This window comes from Halichoerus grypus, chromosome X, assembly GCF_964656455.1.
Source record: "Halichoerus grypus chromosome X, mHalGry1.hap1.1, whole genome shotgun sequence".
Taxonomy (NCBI): Eukaryota; Metazoa; Chordata; class Mammalia; order Carnivora; family Phocidae; genus Halichoerus; species Halichoerus grypus.
Window position 1 is genome coordinate 132,110,323 of NC_135727.1, and position 19,162 is coordinate 132,129,484.

Consider the following 19,162-nt stretch of genomic DNA (forward strand, 5'->3'; position numbering starts at 1 on the left):
AAAACGTATGTTCACTTTGCTTGTTGCAAGTGTGTGCAAATGCAGTTGATTATTGTGTATCGACCTTGCATCCTGCATCCTCATGAACTCACGTGTCCGTTGTAATGCCGCTAACATTCTGTAGAGTAGAAACCTACAAGCAGGAATCGTTGGGCTTCTTCCTTCCCAGTGTGCGTGTCTCCTGTTTCGTCCCCGTGCCTGACCGCTGAGTGAGACCTCCCGCGCGGTGCTGGAGAGAAGTGGGTGTGGAGAGTCCTGTGTCATTGCTGCTCTGGTGGCGAAGGCATCTGCTCTTCCACCACAAGGTGCGCCGTTAGCTGTGCGGTTCCTTTATCAGGCTGAGGACGTTTCTTTCCGTTGCTTCTGTGCTGCGTCTTTATTTGGAAACGGTGTCACACGGTTTTTCTGCATCAGCGCAGATGGTTTTGGTTTTTCATTCTACTGATACAGTGTATTCCGTGAGTTGATTTTTCCAGCATTAAACCAACCTTGCGTTCCTGGAATACGTCCCATGTGGCCCAGGTGCATAGTCCTTTCTATATGTTCCTGGATTCTGTTTGCTCGTATTTTGATGATTTTTGCTCCATTCATAATTTGTAAGAGGCGCTGGTTGTGGTTTTGTGGCTCCTTTGTCTGGTTTCGATGTTAGGGTAGTACTTGTCTCAGAGGATGAGTTCAGAAGTGTTCTCTTCTTTTGTGGATTGGTCTCTTAAAGTTTTGTTTAAGTGTTGTTTTAGAAGTGTGTAAAAACATGCATGGTTCCAAGGCCAAAGCCAAAAATCAGATATATTCAGAGAAGTACACATGCTATGCCTGTCTGTTTCCCTGTGTTCCCTTACCCCGTCCAGAAGGAATGGTGGTCACAGTGTCTTTACTGTTTTTACTATTGTTTCGTTTTTCAATAAGAGCAAACGTACGGACATATACGTATATGTTATGAAATGCGCACGTATATGGAAACGTACATACATATCTAATTCATACGTTTCTGAGGTAGAAAGTAGCACGCTGTCCTACACGTGGGTATTTTATCAGCGAACACTGTAATCTTGGAGCTCATGCCGTGTCTGTCCAGGCGGTCCTCGCTGTGGACCGTAAACACTAGTAACCGTGCGAGCCGACGCCGTGCAGGTCAGTGTTATCCAGGGGAAGTTACAAGTGTTCTGGAACCTTTAAAACATGTTTGTCGAGACATTAAAAACTCTCTTACAGTTCGTTACAGACGTGTAGGGAAATGGAAAAAATAGTAAGACCAATTTTTATTGCACTGTAACTTAAAACATGAGAAATTCTAACAGCTAGTGTTGTATCTCTGTGTAAAACGTTAGCACATGACGTTTGAGTGGGGCTCGTCCGCGTGCCGCCTGGTGTACGGTACAGAGCGAGCACCTCGTCTGAGCCTCGGCTCTGGTCCTGCTCCTGAGTCTGGTTCGCTTTCAACCTTGTACCCTTTGCACTTTCAATGTTGTGAAATGTTTCTGAGAGTTCCCCTCACGTGGAGCTTGTCTCTGGCCTCACGTCCTCTGGGACGCGTCCAAGTTTCCCTCACAGCCTCGTCTGTGTCGATCAGGGGCTCTCATGACTTCCTCTGGCTCCACATGCGTGGCCCCTTACCCTGCGCCAACAGCAGCGTTCCCGCGGTCGGCCTTTCTTCTGCGGTCGTTCGTGTTCCCACGGATCCCGCCCGCGCCGTGTCATGTTTCTTCCAGACCTCGGCCAGCAAAACTGCCCGATCTCCGGCTGCAGCATCAGTAACCTGTGTGAACGTCCGTCCCAGGTGGTGGGTTTACAAGAGCTGAAATCACTTGGCCCATCGGCTGGGGAAGAAGCTGGTTTTTGGTGGTAAGAAGCAGATTTTCATATTTTCACTGAAGCGTGCAGGAGAACCGGGCTGACCTGGCGCATTATGCAGCCTGGAGAGAGCTTGCAAAGCCAACATACTTTGTTACGGTTTCCCGACCGGGGGGAGCCGGGGGCACACAGCCACACTCCATGCTGTCTGCATGAGCCGAATAACAGACACACAGCGCCGGGTCCTCCCAGACTTTCAGAGAACTGATGCACGTTTTTACGCCTCCTCTTCATAGCGGATGGACTAAAGGAGCCGCAGTGACACCTGTAGTCTGCTCACACGTCTGTGCCGCCGTAACTGAAACGTGAACCGTGTTAGCGCGGGGACTGGAGTTCCTGTGTGCCGAGCTGTTCTCGCCCAGGTTGTGATGCACGGTTATCTGCGTGGATAATCTTACTCCTTCCAGCGTTTACATCCCTCACTGTTGGCTCTATTTAGGATTTTAATTTCTTGAGTCAATTTTCATCAATTTATATTTCTTCTAAAATGATTCTTTGTGTAACTTACACGTTTATTGCTTCAACATTTTTCCTTATCTTCTTGTATCGTTTTTAAAATATTTATCAGATCTGTATGTATGACCCTTTGTAGGATTATTTATTTCTGTTTCCTTTCTTGTCTACTCACGGTGGAGATGGACTTATGTTATTTTTCAGATGAGCATCCATCAGCTCCAGGGATTTATTTTTTTATCTCATGATTTCTGCTCTCATTTTTATTACTTTCTTGTAATTTTTCCTATTCCGTCATTTTTTCCCAGCTTCTCGAATGATTCATCCCTTCTTGGTCTGCGTTATTGACGTAGAATTTACGCACAGCAAGGTTCCTAGCGTTACACGTCGTGATATGTTCTGGCGAATGTGTCCCCTGTGCGCCACCTCGTCAGGGCAGGGAGCCCTGTCCTTGCAGTCAGTCCCATCCCTGTCTCCCTGGCCGTGTCACACACACACGCGGTCTGGCGCTGCGGTTTTGCCTCTTTGGGAATTTCACGTGACGGGAATCGTGCTGTCTTTGGCTTCTGGTGTCTTTCACACAGAATAATGTGATACTCCTCCCCACCGGAGTCACCGAGTACCAGACGGTGCCCCGTGTGCGCATGCACCATGGCTTACGTGTTTCCCGGTGGGTGAGCACTTTGTTGTATCCATTGTGTTTTGTGAGTAGAGCTGCTGTTGTGTGTGTGTGCACATGGAAGACTCGTGCGCACGTCTGCCTCTCTCAGGTAGCTAACACTCGGGCTTGAATTGTTGGCGACTGATTTTACAAGAAACTGTGCAAGTGCTTTCCAGAGGGGCTGTCCGTGGTACCTCTCCAAGCAGCAGTGCGCGAGAGTGCCAGTTCTCATGAAGCCTCACCAGCGCTTGGTTTCCACACTTTCCAGCTTCAGCCGTTCTCCCCTGCGTGTAACTCATCTACGGCTTCATTGCCCTAATGATTATATTGAACACCTTTTCACGTGTGTATTTTTCACAGTGCATCTTTCTTCCCATTTCTGGCAGCTTCCTTGAGGTGTAACTGATGCACGGTACACGGCACATGCTTCCCGTGTGTAATCTGAGGAGCTGTGACGTATGTGTGTCCCCTGAAACTATGCACGGAGTCCCGACAACACACGTGTCCAACATGCCCTGCCTCTGCCCTTTCCCATACCACCCCACTCGTCCCCAGGCTGCCGCGGGGACTTGGTCATCGTGGGTTAAGTGAGTTTCCTAGAATTTTACGTGAACAGAATCAGGTAGTAGATACTTCTTTATTGAGGTAAAACGTACATAAAATGCCATCCGCATCTTAACTACGATAAAAGTAGAATTCAGAGACACTTAGGACATGTACCGTGTTACGCACCTATCACCTGCCCCTCTGCTCGGTTCTCGTACCGCCTCATGGCGATAGCAGAGACCCCAGGGGTCGGGCTCAGCTCCCCAGGGCCACCCCACTTCTGACACCTGCCACGAATCCCAGGTTGTCACCTGTGCACTGACCGACCAGCCATAGACCCGGGGGTTCCCACGGCCCTCCTTGGGGGAGGATGGAGCTGCACAGACAGAGGAAGAGGCACACGAGGTGAGCGCTGGGAGGGTCCCGAGCTCAGGAGCTGCTGTCCCGGTGGAGCTGGGCGCCCACCCTTCATGTGCTCAGATGCGTTCACCACCCGGAAACTCTCTACGCCTCGTCTTCACTTCCACGTAGGCTTCCCCTGTACTCATGATGCGTCATACTCCCGGCCTCCAGGTGCTCTCCTCTCTGGAGGATGGTGCAGGGCTGAACATCCCAAGTGTCTCATCGTGGCTCAGCCTGCCTGCGGTCCAGCCCCACCCAGGAGCCACCCAGAAGCACCTCTTTGGGACAACAGAAGGACCTGTCAGCCCACACACCCCAGGGGATTTGGGAGCTCTGTGTCAGGAACCAGAGTTAAAGACCAAAAGTCAGAACAGAGGGTGATCCTAGCACCCCAGTGCCGTAGGGAATTACAAGGGTTTCAGACTGGCTGTGCCAGGAAGTGGGGCAGAATCGAGGATTTGTATTTGTTAGGTCACACACGTGACGCCTAGCTGAACCTCCAGCGCGTGATGCCGACCGAAAGGAACCACGCCTGGAAGGCCACGGGCGGCACGAGCCCACTTACACAATGTTCCAGAAGAGGGAAGCCGCAGGGGTGGAGAGGGACTTGCTGGGTGTGGGTGGGGTTAGGGTTAGGGTATGCGGGAATCGGCGGGTGACACGGCTCTCCTCCCTGTGGGGACAGACGCATGATCTGGGCATCTGAGTGCACTCTACAAAGAGCGAGTCTTTCTGAGTGTATGTTACATAAAACTGATAAAAAGCACTCTTATTGGGATGCATCTTTTCCCTTGAAGTGACAGTTTTATACTTTTTTATAAGCTGTTATTTCTGTCTCTTGCATTTTAGAGGTCACGTTTCCCACTCGCTTCAGAAAATTAACAAAACGTGCTGCAAGGCAGTGTAGGTCACGACCAAAGCCTTAGGATTAACCTTCCAGGTGTCAGATTGGTTGGAACCCCAGGGATGCCAGCACGTGCTGGGAGCTCATCCACGGAGGGGCCCCCTTACAGGAGAGTGCACAGAGCTTCGTGTGCATGGACCGCTTCGGGAACGGACGTGTGGCGCCATGAGGGGCCACAGTGCTGTCACCGCCAGTCCTGCATGCCGAAGTGTCCACACACCCACGTGACCACCACCCAGAGCTCGGCACCACATGTTCATGGCACCCAGGGAGCTCCCTTCGGCCCACTCCCAGTCAGCGCGCCAGGTCGCCAGCCCGTGCTCTGGATGCTGTCCTGGTTCGCCTCTCACAAGTCAGGCATGGGTGTCCTTTCCCCTCCAGCTCCCCCAACCCAGCGTGGCCTCCATGAAATTCATCCACACCTGTGTGGGGCACTGGTGTCTTGGTTGTGCCTAAAACACATGGGTGCGTCTTTGTGATCACTGCATTTTATTCCACGATATGGCCCGAAACCAACACCCTCAAAGGGTGTGAATCTACCAGCTTGTTCATCCAGCACCCTGCTTGTGGACACCTGGGTGGTTCCATCTGGAGCATCCTGAGTGAGGCCACTGGGACCATTCTTGGCCATGTCCTGTGGGAGCAAGCGTCAGGTCTCTGGGTCACTCCTAGAGGACAGCGTGTGGCCTGCGGGACTGCATGGCCAGCTCTTGGTAGACCCTGCCCGGCGGCTCTCTCCACCGGCCACATGCGTAAGCTCCGTTCCTTGCGTCCTTGCCAACGCCTGGTATTTTCAGTCCTCCGACTTTGAGCTGTTCCTATGGGCCTTTCTGATCTCTCCTTACACACTTCTTTGCATCTCCATCGTGAGCGCTGATGCCGAGCACGTTTTCGTGGCCGAATGGGCGTCTGTGCGTTCTTTTCTCCGAGTGCCTGTTCAGGTCTCTTGCTCTCTCGTGCTGTGTGCCTTTTTCTCCTTGACCAGCAGTTCTTTAAAATCCTGCCTGTGAGTCCTTGTGAGACTTGCGTGTTGCAGATATTCTTTCCTGGTCTGTGGCTTGTCTGTCTTCACAGCATCTTCCAGCAGACAGTTCTCAAGTGAAGTTTACCTCTCTCTTCCTTCAGGGTTAAAGATGTTTTGGGTCCTGTGTGAGGGATCTTTGCTACTCCAAAATCAGGAAGAGCTTCTCTTACATTTTCTTGCATAAGGCTTACTGTTTTACCATTCCCATTCAGGACCAGGATCCATCGTGCGTTGATCATTGTGCACAGTGTGAAGGAAGGTTTCCCGTTGTTGTTGCAGTGCTCTCACTGAGAACATGGTTGTTCCCGCAGAACTGCAGGCCTGCCTTTCTCCTGAATCACTTGACAGGCTCCGGATCTCTTCCTCACTGTTCCCTGCCGTTGGTCTGTCTGTCCCTCCTCGCACACATGCACCAAGTGTTCACTGATGGAACTCTGCAGTAACCCTTCAAAATCCTTCCCTTTCTGTACGGGTTTCTGAATAAGTTTTTGTATTTCCACAACAACACCACAGACACCCTGCTGCATGTCAGTTGGCTTTCAGTTGAATCTGGGGGTCATTCGGGAGCCAGCATTGGGTCTCCACCACAGGAGCTCAGCATGGGGTCTTTAATGTCTCCCAACAATGGTGTGTGGTTGGCTTTGTGCAGATGGCACACAGTGCTGGTTAGATTTATTTGAGGGGTTTCTTTATGCTTTACGTAGATGGCGCTGCTAAAAATTTCATTTTGTAATTGTCGGCCAGCGTGTTGAAATAGAATTGCCTCACGTGTATTGTGCTTGCTTCTAGCAACTTTGCGGAAGTTACTTATAAAATTCTGTAAGTCTCTCGGGTCTTCTACACACTGTGTCGTTTCTGAATTACAGCAGTTTTGAGTCCTCCTCTTGGGCCTTTGTACCTTCCTGTCTTTCTCCCGCCCCCACGCCCTGGCCTCAGTACTCGTGGTGCCCTTGCCTTGGTCCCAGCTTGGACACGGAGGCATCATGTGTCACCCTTGCGTCTGATGTGAGCCATGGGTTTTCTGTGGACACCTTTATTAGAATGAGGTGTTCCCGGGGCACCTGGCTGGCTCAGTTAGTGGAGCATGTGACTCTTGATCTTGGGGCTGTGAGTTTGAGTCCCATGTTAGGTGTAGAGGTTACTTAAAAAATAAAAAAAAAATTTAAAAAAGAGTAAGGTGTTCCCCTCTGTTCTCAGTTTCTTGGTCTGTTGTTTCTTAATTATTATTTTTGTAATGGCTGGATTCAGTTTGCTGACATGTATTCTGTATAGGATTTCTGCATCTGTGTTGATGAGACATGACTGACCCATAAATTTCCTTGCATCCTTGACAGATTTCAGTATCTGCTGTGTGTTGGCCTCATGATAAAAATTAAGAAACATCCCTTATGTTTAGTCCCTGGAAGAGTTTGTATGTAGTCAGTATGATTTCTTTCCTAAATGTTTGAGCAAACTCAATAGCGGAGCCATCGGGTCTGGACTTTTCTTTGGGCAAGTTTTACAGATTCAGTTTCTTGCAGACTTACAGCTCTGTTCAAATTTTCGGTTGTGTCCGTTTGGGTTAGATTAAGCCTTCACGGGTGCTCTGTGCAGGTTACCAACACTGTGGCGCGTGTGGGCATGAAGTTATCCTAGTGTCCACTTCATGTCTTCCTCATGCCTGTGGGAGGTGCAGTGACAGCTGACATTCGTAACTTGTGTTTTCTGTCTGTTGTTCTTGACGAGTTTGCTAAAGGGTGTTTTATTTTTTAGATCTTTGAAGAACTGACTTTCAATTTTGCTTTCTGTATTGAGTATGTGCTTTCTTTTCTTTTTTTTTTTTAAAGATTTTATTTATCTGACAGAGAAACAGCAAGAGAGGGAACACAAGCAGGGGGAGCTGGAGAGGGAGAAGCAGGTTCCCCGCTAAACAGGGAGCCCGATGCGGGGCTTGATCCCAGGACCCTGGGATCATGACCTGAGCCGAAGGCAGACGCTTAACGACTGAGCCTCCCAGGCGCCCCTGTTTTATTTTCATGTCTGCCTGTTCCGGTGTTCTTCCTTTTTTTCTTCCTTTTTTGAGGTAGTAGCTTAGATCCGTGTTTTCCAGGCTTCTCTGCTGACACACGTGCTCAACGCCGTAGTCTGTGCTCACGTGGTGAAGTTCCGGTGGGCGGTATTTTCCATGTCATGTTTAGAGCCCTTCCTCATTTACGCTGTCCGTTCCCTCGCCCATGGTTATCCCAAGCTGCTGCTGGACTCGCAGACTTCGGGGGCCTGCTGGTTGCCCGCTGATGGACTGTCTGCTGGACGGGTGCTCTGTTCGTGTCCCCGAGCTGCATTCCCGTCACCCAATGTGACAGCTAGGACAAGCACCTCTTGCTGTCCCTGGTGCGCGGGAGTGAACGCACGTCTTGTGTTTGGCGGGAACACTGTGCTCCTGTGTGCAGGGCTGATGGGCTTGAAGGTCCAGTGTCTCTGCAGCAGAGGTTCGCTGCGGCATCCCCACGGGCACGCGCGATCGTGGCAGCAGCTGGGTGTCCAGGAGGCGCTGACTGCCCGCTGTGCCCCTGTACTGCAGGCCTGTGGCTGCCCGCTGTACTGGAAGGGGCCGCTGTTCTGCAGTGCCGGGGGAGAGCGCACGGGCTCCGTCTCTGTCCACAAGTTCGTCGCCATGTGGAGAAAGTGAGTCTTGCGCCTGTGCGCCGGGGGCGGGTGTTGGGAAGGGAGACGTGTCCCCAGCTCTGCATAGTCCCAAGGGCAGGTGCTGCATCACGGCTCAAGTTCTGTGGCCGAGACGGCAAGAGGAGGGAGCTAACCTCCAGGGCGTGTGGCATGGCGTGCTGTCCCTTCCCGGGCATGTCACGCCCCATCATGGCCCCGTGCCCTCCTCACCGCCTGTATCTGGGAGGGGCCTCATGGATCTGGTGTGTGGGGACCGCTGGGACGTCCTCCATCATTGCAGGATCCTCCAGAACTGTCACGATGACGCTGCCAAGTTCGTCCACCTGCTCATGAATCCCGGCTGTAATTACTTGGTGCAAGACGACTTCATCCCCTTCTTACAGGTATGGCCTGGCATCCAGACCACATGCACCTCCTCCCAGGTCCACCCCTGCACGTACACCACACACTGGCTACGGGTCTGGCTCCCTTCCCTCAGGGTACTGCTTCCCACAGACATGGTCCAGGGCCCAGCCCCTCTCGTGTGTGAGTGATGGGGCCACGTGTGCCCCACGTGATGCAGGTGTGTGAGTGGGTGGACCACGTGTGCCCCACGTGGTGCAGGTGTGTGAGTGGGAGGACCACGTGTGCCCCACACGGTGCAGGTGTGTGAGTGGCAGGACCACGTGTGCCCCACGTGGTGCACGTGTGTGAGTGGGAGGACCACGTGTGCCCCACACGGTGCAGATGTGTGTGAGTGGGAGGACCAAATGCAGCTGCAGAGCATGAGGCCACAGAGACATGGGGACTACAGCCCCTGACTCTGTCACCTGCTGCATAAAAACAGGTCGTGGTGTTCTAGAACATCCTCTGCTTCCTCTTCAGACTCATTTAGAGCATCGTGGCACAGTCTGAGACAGATAATCGAGGGTGAATGGTAGATTTGTCACTGGCCCTTCTGTGTAGCCATTCTGAGTAACTGGATTATTCCAGCAGATGCCACCTAAAGGCTCATGTGACTGTAGCTCATAAAACAAGGGTATTTAAACCCTTCCTGTGGACCTCTGTGTGGGTCCTTGTGCATTTATGTGCGTTGAGCCCCAGTTAATTGTCAGAGGTCACGATGGTCGCTTCCCCCACCCTGTCCCGTGCTTCCTCGGCGTGCAGCCTAAGGGATTTACAGAGTCGCGCTCGTGGCTTATGTTCCGTAAGCAGCTGTGTGGCTGGAGTGTTCTGTGCACAGCAGCCCCGTCCCTGTGGAAGCCGCAGGGGTTGGCAAAGACACAGGTGCCCGTGCTGGGCGGGCACGGAGCGTGTCCCCGAGCTCCGTCTTGTCTTCCGTGTGCAGGACGTGGTGAACACGCACCCGGGCTTAGCCTTCCTGAAGGAGGCGTCAGAGTTCCACTCTCGCTACATCACCACCGTGAGTATTCGGGCACAGCCGCTGCCCCCGGGACCCCGGCTACAGGCCCCACCACACATTTGAACGAGGACCCAGATCCTCGGGCTATGGCCTTTCTGGACCCCGATTTTCTCGCCCACGAATAAGATGTTGGCAGTGTGTGCTGAGTGGGGCCGAGGGAGGGTCCTCGAGAGGCAGATGTCCCGTGTAGAGGCACAAAGCACAGCGAGCTCGTGGAGAGCCTGGCGGGTCTTCCCACGTGTGTGGAACTCAGACACTAGCACAAGAGAGGGGGCATCCCAGAGATCCGTGTGCGCTCCCTCCCCAGGCTGGAGGGAGAGGGCTGGCCATGGGCTTCTCAGCCTGGGAGGACGTCTTAGCTTTGGGGGAACACACGTGCCTGCTCTTTGGGCCACAGGGTTCACAGGCACTTTCATCCCCAACCCAACTGTTTGGCAAACGCAGAGTGGGTGCCTCGGCCAGCACATGGGGTCCTGCATCCCCCAGTGTCCAGGCGCTCTGCTGACGCCTTCCTCCTGCAGGTCATACAGAGGATCTTCTACACCGTCAACAGGTCCTGGTCAGGGAGGATCACGTGTGCAGAGCTCCGCAGGAGCACCTTCCTGCAGGTAGGCCACTGGCCAGTGGGGACACGGGGCCTCTGTACGTCCATGCCTCCTGTCCACCTACCTTCCTGTCTGCCATTCTCCATCCTGTATCTTCCATACACCAATCTATCCTCCATCCTCCACCCTGGACCATCCATCCTCCACCCTCCACCCATCCATCCATCCTCCACTCTCCATCCATCCATTCTCCATCCTCCACCCTCCATCCTCTATCTTCCATCTACCAATCCACACTTCATCCTCCACCCTCCACCCTGGACCATCCATCCTCCACCCTCCACCCATCCATCCATCCATTCTCCACCCTCCACCCATCCATCCTCCACCCTCCATTCTCTATCTTCCGTCTACCAATCCACACTTCATCCTCCACCCTGCACCCTGGACCATCCATCCTCCACCCTCTATCCATCCATCTATCCTCCACCCTCTACCTATCCATCCATCCTCCACTCTCCACCCATCCATCCATCCTCCACCCTCTACCCATCCAGCCTCCACCCTCCATCCTCTATGTTCCATCCACCAATCCACCCTTCATCCTCCACCCTCCACTCTGGACCATCCATCCTCCACCATCTACCCATCCATCCTCCACTCTCCACCCATCCATCCATCCTTCACCCTTTGCCCATCCATCCATCCTCTACCCTCTACCCATCCATCCATCCTCCACCCTCCATCCTCTATCTTCCATCCACCAATCCACCCTTCATCCTCCACCCTCCACCCTGGACCATCCATCCTCCATCCTCTACCCATCCATCCATCCATCCTTCACCCTCTACCCATCCATCCATCCTCTACTCTCTACCCATCATTCCATGCTCTACTCTCTACCCATCCATCCATCCATCCATCCTCCACTCTCCATTCTCTATCTTCCATCCACCAATCCACCCTTCATCCTCCGCCCTGCACCCTTGACCATCCATCCTCCACCCTCTACCCATTCATCTATCCTCAACCCTCTACCTATCCATCCATCCTCCACTCTCCACCCATCCATCCATCCTCCACCCTCTACCCATCCATCCTCCACCCTCCATCCTCTATCTTCCATCCACCAGTCCATCCTCCATCCTCCACCCTGGACCATCCATCGTCCATCCTCTACCCGTCCGTCCTCCACTCTCCACCCATCCATCCATCCTTCACCTTCTACCCATCCATCCATCCTCCACCCTCTACCCATCCATCCATCCTCCATCCTCTACCCATCCATCCATCCTTCATCGTCTACCTATCCATCCATCCATCCTTCACCCTCTACCCATCCATCCATTCTCCATCCTCTACCCATCCATCCACCCTCCATCCTCTATCTTCCATCTACCAATCCACCCTTCATCCTCCACCCTCCACTCTGGACCATCCATCCTCCACCATCTACCCATCCATCCTCCACTCTCCACCCATCCATCCATCCTTCACCCTTTGCCCATCCATCCATCCTCTACCCTCTACCCATCCATCCATCCTCCATCCTCTACCCATCCATCCATCCTCCACCCTCCACCCTCTATCTTTCATCCACCAATCCACCCTTCATCCTCCACTCTCCACTCTGGACCGTCCATCCTCCACCCTCTACCCATCCATCCATCCTCACCCTCTACCCATCCGTCCATCCTCCACTCTCTACCCATCCATCCATCCTCCACCCTCCACCACCCATCCTCCATCGTTTCCCATCCGTATTTTTCATCTTCTGTCTTCTCCTCCATCCATCCTCCATCCTTCCTTCCATCCTCCACCCTTTTACGTCTATCCTGCATCCTTCACCCGTCCATCTTCCATTCTCCATCCTTCTGTTCACCACCGTCCTCCATCCATCTCTACCCATCTACCCACCCATTGACCATCTGCCATCCATGCAGGAGAAATGACCCATAGGCACTGGAGATCAAGGTGTCCTCTTCACTCAGGTTCAGTGCACGTGTGGGCATTAATGAGGAAGGTGCTGATCTGCCCACAGAAGGAGGCTCCAGGCTGTTAGAGGGTTGACACTCGCAGGACTGCCGCATGTTGCCAGCAGTAGCCAGGCTGAGTTTTAGGCACAACCCTGACCGCAGTGCGCTCCTGACCTAGATGCTGTGCTCCCGACCCCAGGCTTGTCTTGACCAGTTCTGGGCCCTCCACCCTCATAATATGAGACACCTGGGAGGGTCCCACCCACAGGAAGCCCAGCTCCTATGCCCTCCCACCCACAGGAAGCCCAGCTCCTGTGGAAAATGCACCAGTTCTGTTGGGTTTGTTTTGGCAGAATGTGGCGCTCTTGGAAGAGGAAGCAGACATCAATCAGCTGACAGAGTACTTCTCATACGAGCACTTCTATGTCATTTACTGTAAGTTCTGGGAGCTGGACACAGACCACGACCTTCTCATCGATTCCCAGGACCTGGCCCGGCACAACGACCACGGTTAGTATGCAGCCTGTGTGGGACAAGGGGACCTACAGGTGCTGGCCCCTCAGGCACCCTGCTCTGTCCAGTGCCACTGGCCATGGCCACCTCCCCTGGGCCTGTGGCCTGATGTCTAAAATTGTCTTCCTCTTTTTCACGCCCATCGTCTCCAGGAGTGGTATGTTCTTGCAGGACATACGGGAGACGCAGGATGCACATGCACGAGACACCTGAGGGATGGGGACACATGTGGGACATGCAGGGCACACAAGATGAGGACACACATGGGTCATGATGCACGCAGGAGACAGAAACACCCACACATTGCAGGGTGCTGACCTGCCCACAAAGGAGCCTCCAGCTGCGAGAGCGGTGGTGCTCGCAGGGTTGGCCCATGCTGCTGGCGGCAGCCAGGCCAAGTTTCAGGTGCGACCCTGACCTGGGTGTCGTGAGAAGGCAGGCAGACGGGTCAGAGCTGACCCTGTCCTGTGCAGCCCACGAGGTAGGTTTCCTTTGCTGGTCCATGTTTTCAGTCTTTGGATGTGTGCATCCAAGTGAGCTGTCACACAGTTCACTGTGTGCTGTAACAGAGGGGGCCTAAGACAACAGCCAAGTACCCTCAAAGTATCCAAAGTCAAGGAATTTATGGCCGGTCACCCAGCAGGGTTGTACAGGAGTTTGCTGAGGTGGTAACAAATGACCACAAACCGGGCCCGTCCCACAACAGGAATTCATCCTCTCCCAGCTCTGGAGACCAGAGTCCAAGATCCAGGCGGGGCAGGACCGCTGAGATCCAGGCGGGGCAGTGCCATGTTCCAGGGAGGGTCCTTCCTGCCTCTTCCAGCTTCTGGGGCTCCAGGCGTCCCTGGGCTTGTGGCCGCGTCCATCCCATCCCTGGCTCCGTCCTCACGTGGCTTCTCCTCTGTGTCTGTGTCTCCTCTTCTGTCTCTTACAAGGACACGTGTCGTTGGATTTAGGGCCACCCTCATCCAGGATGAACTCATCTCAGATCCTTCACTTAATCACATCTGCAAAGACCTATTTCCATTTAAGGTTCAGGAATCAGGATTTAGAAATGTTTTTTTTGGGAGACACAAGTCAGCCTGTTTAGCACCCAGTCATTTTGTATCAGGATAACATTCATCAAGGTGGGATGAATTGGGAGATGTGGAAAGAGACTGTCTTTGTTTCTCTGTCTTGTGGGTCCCGTGTTTGGTATGGGCTGAGCTGTGTCCCCCCAAAATTCATTTGTCAGAGCCACATTCTCCAGGACTCCAGAATGGGACCGTAAGTGGAAGTGGGGTCTTTAAAGAGGTGATTACAGTAAAATGAGATCATTAGGCTGGGCCCTGATCTCATAGGTTTGGGGTCTTACAAGAAGAGGGATGAGGACACAGACACACGCAGAGGGATGACCACGTGAGGACACGGGGAGAAGATGGGGTCTACTCACCAAGCAGAGAGGCCTCAGGAGGAACCAGCCTCAGCCCCACCTGGATCTCAGACTCCCATCCTCCAGGACCAGGAGAGAATAAATGTGTTGTTCAAGCTGCCCCATCGGTGGTGCTTTGTGACAGGCGCCTAAGCTGACTGATGGCAGTGCTTTTCACTTCTCACTTGTCAGGTTTTAGTTTAAACACATTTGGTTTTAAAATCAAAGGGAGAGTGTTTGGAGGTGGAGCATCTGAGAGTGTGACTATAAATGTGGTCTGCTCTTTAGTCTGCTTCTGTCTTGGAGCCCCTGGGTCAGCTTTCCACTCTCGTGGCTCTGACTGGGGCTCAGTCCTCGGAACAGGAAAGCTCTGGGCAGCGCCCTGGGGAGGACACATGCGGGAGAGTGGGTTCCTCAGGTTCCACCCCCGCCAGGCCTGGGGCTCAGCATTTCAGACCCGAGCCTGCCCAGCTTTCCCCGAGCGTTTGAGGTTGGGCCGTGACCGTACGTGCAGGCGGCTCACAGCCCGGTTCTGTTTCTGCAGCTATATCCACCAAGATGATCGAGAGGATATTCTCAGGGGCGGTGACAAGGTACGTCTTAACAGCCATTTTCTTGTGATTTTGGCCAATGTTCTGTGCCCGAGTCCAGTTCTAGCTCATTCATTCCCTAACGTGAGCTTGTCGTGTGTTGAGAGGGAGTGCCATTGTCACGTGAGGTCATGAGGAAGACACACATGCTGTTGTCACACAAGGTCATAAATAAGGGAGGATACATGCCACTGTCACATGAGGTCCTAGTGGAGGACACCTTTGTCACACGAGGTCATTAAGGGAGGATACATGCCATTGTCACACAAGCTCCTAAGGGGAAACAGCTTTGTCATGTGATGTCATTGGGGGACATACACAGTTCTGTTACACCAGATCATAATTAAGGGGACACACGTCTTTGTCACGTGAGGTCATAAGAAGGGGGGGCAAACACCATTATCACATGAGGTCGTTTAGTAAGGGGTGGGGGAGGACAGGCCCCGTGTGGGTGGGTCATGTCAGGCCCTGGGCCTCTGAGAGGGCCCTGGAGTGGGCCACAAGGCAGCTGCGACTGAGGCCACAGAAGCCAGTCCTGCCCTGTCTGCAGTTCCAGGGCACGCTCTGCGTGCACGTGTCCTTTGAAGCCTTCCCCCAAGTGGGAGTCCAGTGTGGGACGGGGCCAAATGCAAGGCTCCACTCACCCAGCAGGGAGGTGGGCAGGGGCCTCCCACTCACGCCGCTTCTCCCTGACACACGTTTTGCCTGTCGGTCTCAACCCTGAACCCAGGGGCAGGAAAGTCCAGAAGGAAGGAAAAATAAGCTACGCTGACTTTGTCTGGTTTTTGATTTCTGAAGAAGACAAAAAAACTCCAACCAGGTACGTATTTGGTGGCTGTCCTGGTCCAGCAGTTGGAAGCCGTAGGCTAACGGTCACCCCTGAGCGTGGGCGCCACCAGGGGTCCATCCAGGCAAGGCCAGTCCCAGGCAGGGTCCACACTGCAGTTAGTCCCGGTGGGGTCAGTCCCCAGCGGGGTCTGTCACAGATGGCCAGCTGACCGAGGCTCGCGCTGACCTGCTGTGACCGCAGCATCGAGTACTGGTTCCGCTGCATGGACCTGGATGGGGACGGCGCCCTGTCCATGTTTGAACTGGAGTACTTCTATGAGGAGCAGTGCCGCAGGCTGGACAGCATGGCCATCGAGGCCCTGCCCTTCGAGGACTGCCTCTGCCAGATGCTGGACCTGGTGAAGCCGCAGAACGAAGGTAATGCCCCAGAGACGGGACACCCTGTGTGAGGGGATGCCCCCTTGTGAGGGAACGTACCCGTGAGGGGACACGTCTGAGGTGATTCCTCACTGTAAGCTGTGACGTACCCCCGTGTGAGGGGACACCGTCACGTGAGATGTCCCCGTGTGAGGGGGCATGTCATGTGACGTGATTTCCCCTCCCCCCCGTGAGGTGTGATGAGGTGGTGCCTCCCCATGTGAGGGGACACATCCTATGAGGTGATTTCCCCTCCCCCATGAAATGTGATGCTTCGTGTGAGATGTCCCTGTATGAGGGGGACACATCGTATGAGGAGATGTCCCCGTGTGAGGGGACACGTAATGTGAGGTGATCTCCCCCATCCCCCGTGAGATGTGATGATGTGATGCCCCCCCATGTGAGGGGATGTCCTCCTGTGTGAGGGGACACATCGTGTGAGGTGATTTTTCCCCCCATGAGATGTGATGCCCCCCTTTGTGAGGGGGACACATTATGTGAGGTGACTCCCCCCAGTGAGATATGATGCCCCCACCCCGTGTGAGGATATGCCCCCGTATGAGGGGACACATCATGTGAGGTGGTGCCCCCCTGTAAGTTGTAATGCCCCCTCATGTGAGATGTCCCCAAGACATCCCCGTGATATTGTTGCCCCCACCTGTGTGAGGGGAAGTCCCCTCTGTGAGACGTGAGGGGCACCCCATGTGAGATGCGCTCATGTGACGGGATGCCCCCCATGTGAGCTGTCCCCCTGTGGTACTCCCCCTGTGTAAGGGACACCCCGTGTGACGGGATGTTCTTCCTGTAAGATGGGATGCCTCTGTGTGAGGGCACATTCCCCTTGAGTGAGGGGATCCCCCATATAAGGAGATGTCCTCATGTGAGGTGTGATGCTCCCTGTGAGAGACACCTGTGTGAAGGGACACCCACTCCGGGAATGGCCATCCCTACTCTGAGTGGGTGACAAGGGTGAGTGGGGCCTTGGGGAGGCCTGGTAGCAACTGTATGTCACAAGACCCCCCAGGCCTGGGTGAGGTGGTGTCCTCATGACGTGAGCACCCTTGTTCACTGGTGGCGGCCACTACTGAGTGTGGACACAACAGTGTGTCCCGGCTGTCCGACTTCCCCTGCCTCCCTCAGGCCCCGTGTGTGCCCCTCAGCTCTCACCCGTGCTGAGGGCCCTGTCCTGTTGGGTGAGGACGCCTGTCCCACCAGGGTCAGGAAGGTGGATGTTCCTGACCCCACGTCTCCCTGCCTCTGCTCCCTGGTGTCCCACCTCAGGGGCTCAAGCCCACGTTCCTGGTGTGGGGCGGTGCCGTGGGCGCCTGTCCCCTCCCCGCCCAGGATCCCACCTGGGGTCCTCCTGACACCCCTCAGCTGAGAAGCCTGCGTCCAGGGAGAGGCCGGCAGTGGCACAAGGAAGGACCCCAGGACACCTTCCAGGGTCAAAGGGACAGAGGGAGACTTTTCCCAAACTGTGATGCCTTGATCAGTATTGTTTCCACGTCGTGGGATCCTGGTCTTGGGGTATTTATGGTCTTTGTGAGTCGTTCCGGGGCCGCCCTGTCCAGGTCCTCCCTAGCGGTGGATCTCCTCCTGTCCCGGCGTCACGCTCCGCGATGTGTGCCTGGGCGCCCCCTGGCGGCCAGAGCTTCTCTCCCTGCGCTCCGCCTCGTCTGTCGTCTGACCCGTTCCGGGGCACACAGGTCCCCAGGCTTCTGGTCTGCCCTGCTCCCCCACCTAGCCTTCCTGCCCACACCAGGAACTACCTCATGCGGGTATGTTTTATGCCCAGCTGCATCAGAAAATGCGGTATTGTGCCATGTTTTTCAAGGCGCATCATGACGGACGTGCGCACATGTCAAGTGCAGATTTGTGAAAGCTCACCCGGGAGTAATCGTCTCTGAACTGTTCCGTCTCCTGCAGGGAAAATCACGCTCCATGACCTGAAGAAGTGCAAACTCGCCAATGTGTTCTTTGATACCTTCTTCAACATCGAGAAATACCTCGACCACGAGCAGAAGGAACAGGTCTCCCTGCTCAGGGTGAGTGTGGCAAGGAGCACGTGGGGTGGCGGCCGCATCCGCCCCGCGTGACACACCTGTTCCGTCTAGGAGAGTGAGAGCGAAGGCCCTGAGCTCTCCGACTGGGAGAAGTACGCTGCCGAGGAGTACGACATCCTGGTGGCCGAGGAGGCTGCGGGAGAGCCCTGGGAGGACGGGTGAGTGTGCGCACGGGACGCAGAGATGGTCAGGAGGGCCACGCGTGGTACGTGGGCAGTGGGCGCCTCCTTTCCCACGTCCACCTGACCCCCACGGGCTCGGGCTGGAGACGGTGGCTCGTGGGGGCTGCTCACCTGCTTGCTTCGGGCACCTGTGACGTTCGGCTGACCAGCGTGTGCGGCTGTGAGTAGGGAACCTCGGTGGGGAAGAGAAGGTGGTGCTGGGTGTCCCGAATCCTCAGTGAAACCCACTCATGCCCGGCGGCGGCCTGTGCACGGGCCAGGCCCCAGAGGAGCTTCGAGAGGCCCCTTCCCAGGGTCACGGGGGCTGCAGAGCGGGCCAGGCCCCAAGTCTGCAGCCACGGCAGGGCCCCAGGTGTGAGTGCGGGCAGGCCCGGCCTCCTGCCGGTTCTGGTGCCCTGCGTCCGCCCCTTTCCCGGAAACAGACCCAGAGGTGTTGTTGCTACTCTGCCCCCGAGAGCTGGGACCCGGGAGCACCAGCCAGGAGGGCCCAGCACAGGCCGTGCGGTAGGGGTGTTTGAGGCCTGTGTCCCAGAGCCCGGCCTGTCCCCGTCCCCACCCTCACAACCCCCCTGCCAATACGCTTGCTCCCCGCCCCGCATCGTGGCCACCTCCCTTCCGTCTCGACCCTTGGGTCACCCGGGACGCTGGGACGTCTCTTGCCCAGTCAGTCCCTCCCGCCAACTGCAGGGGGCGCACACACCACAGAGCTGGGGTCCTGGAGAGCCTGGCTCAGGGCCAAGGACCCGACAGACCCTCATACAGTCACCGT

At 54.9% G+C, this 19,162-nt stretch overlaps 1 protein-coding gene across 2 annotated transcripts in view; it reads left to right on the forward strand.

Annotated features, from left to right (window-relative positions):
- PPP2R3B (protein phosphatase 2 regulatory subunit B''beta) overlaps positions 1-19,162 on the forward strand; it is a 54,745-nt gene that overhangs the window by 31,996 nt on the left and 3,587 nt on the right. For both annotated transcript variants that reach the window (XM_036096470.2, XM_036096472.2), the window contains exons 3-12: positions 8,402-8,505; positions 8,786-8,888; positions 9,833-9,907; positions 10,429-10,515; positions 12,782-12,938; positions 14,897-14,945; positions 15,673-15,762; positions 15,973-16,148; positions 18,075-18,193; positions 18,263-18,369. In XM_036096470.2, coding sequence (XP_035952363.1) covers positions 8,402-8,505; positions 8,786-8,888; positions 9,833-9,907; positions 10,429-10,515; positions 12,782-12,938; positions 14,897-14,945; positions 15,673-15,762; positions 15,973-16,148; positions 18,075-18,193; positions 18,263-18,369 — 1,067 coding nt within the window. The remainder of the gene's footprint in view (positions 1-8,401; positions 8,506-8,785; positions 8,889-9,832; positions 9,908-10,428; positions 10,516-12,781; positions 12,939-14,896; positions 14,946-15,672; positions 15,763-15,972; positions 16,149-18,074; positions 18,194-18,262; positions 18,370-19,162) is intronic.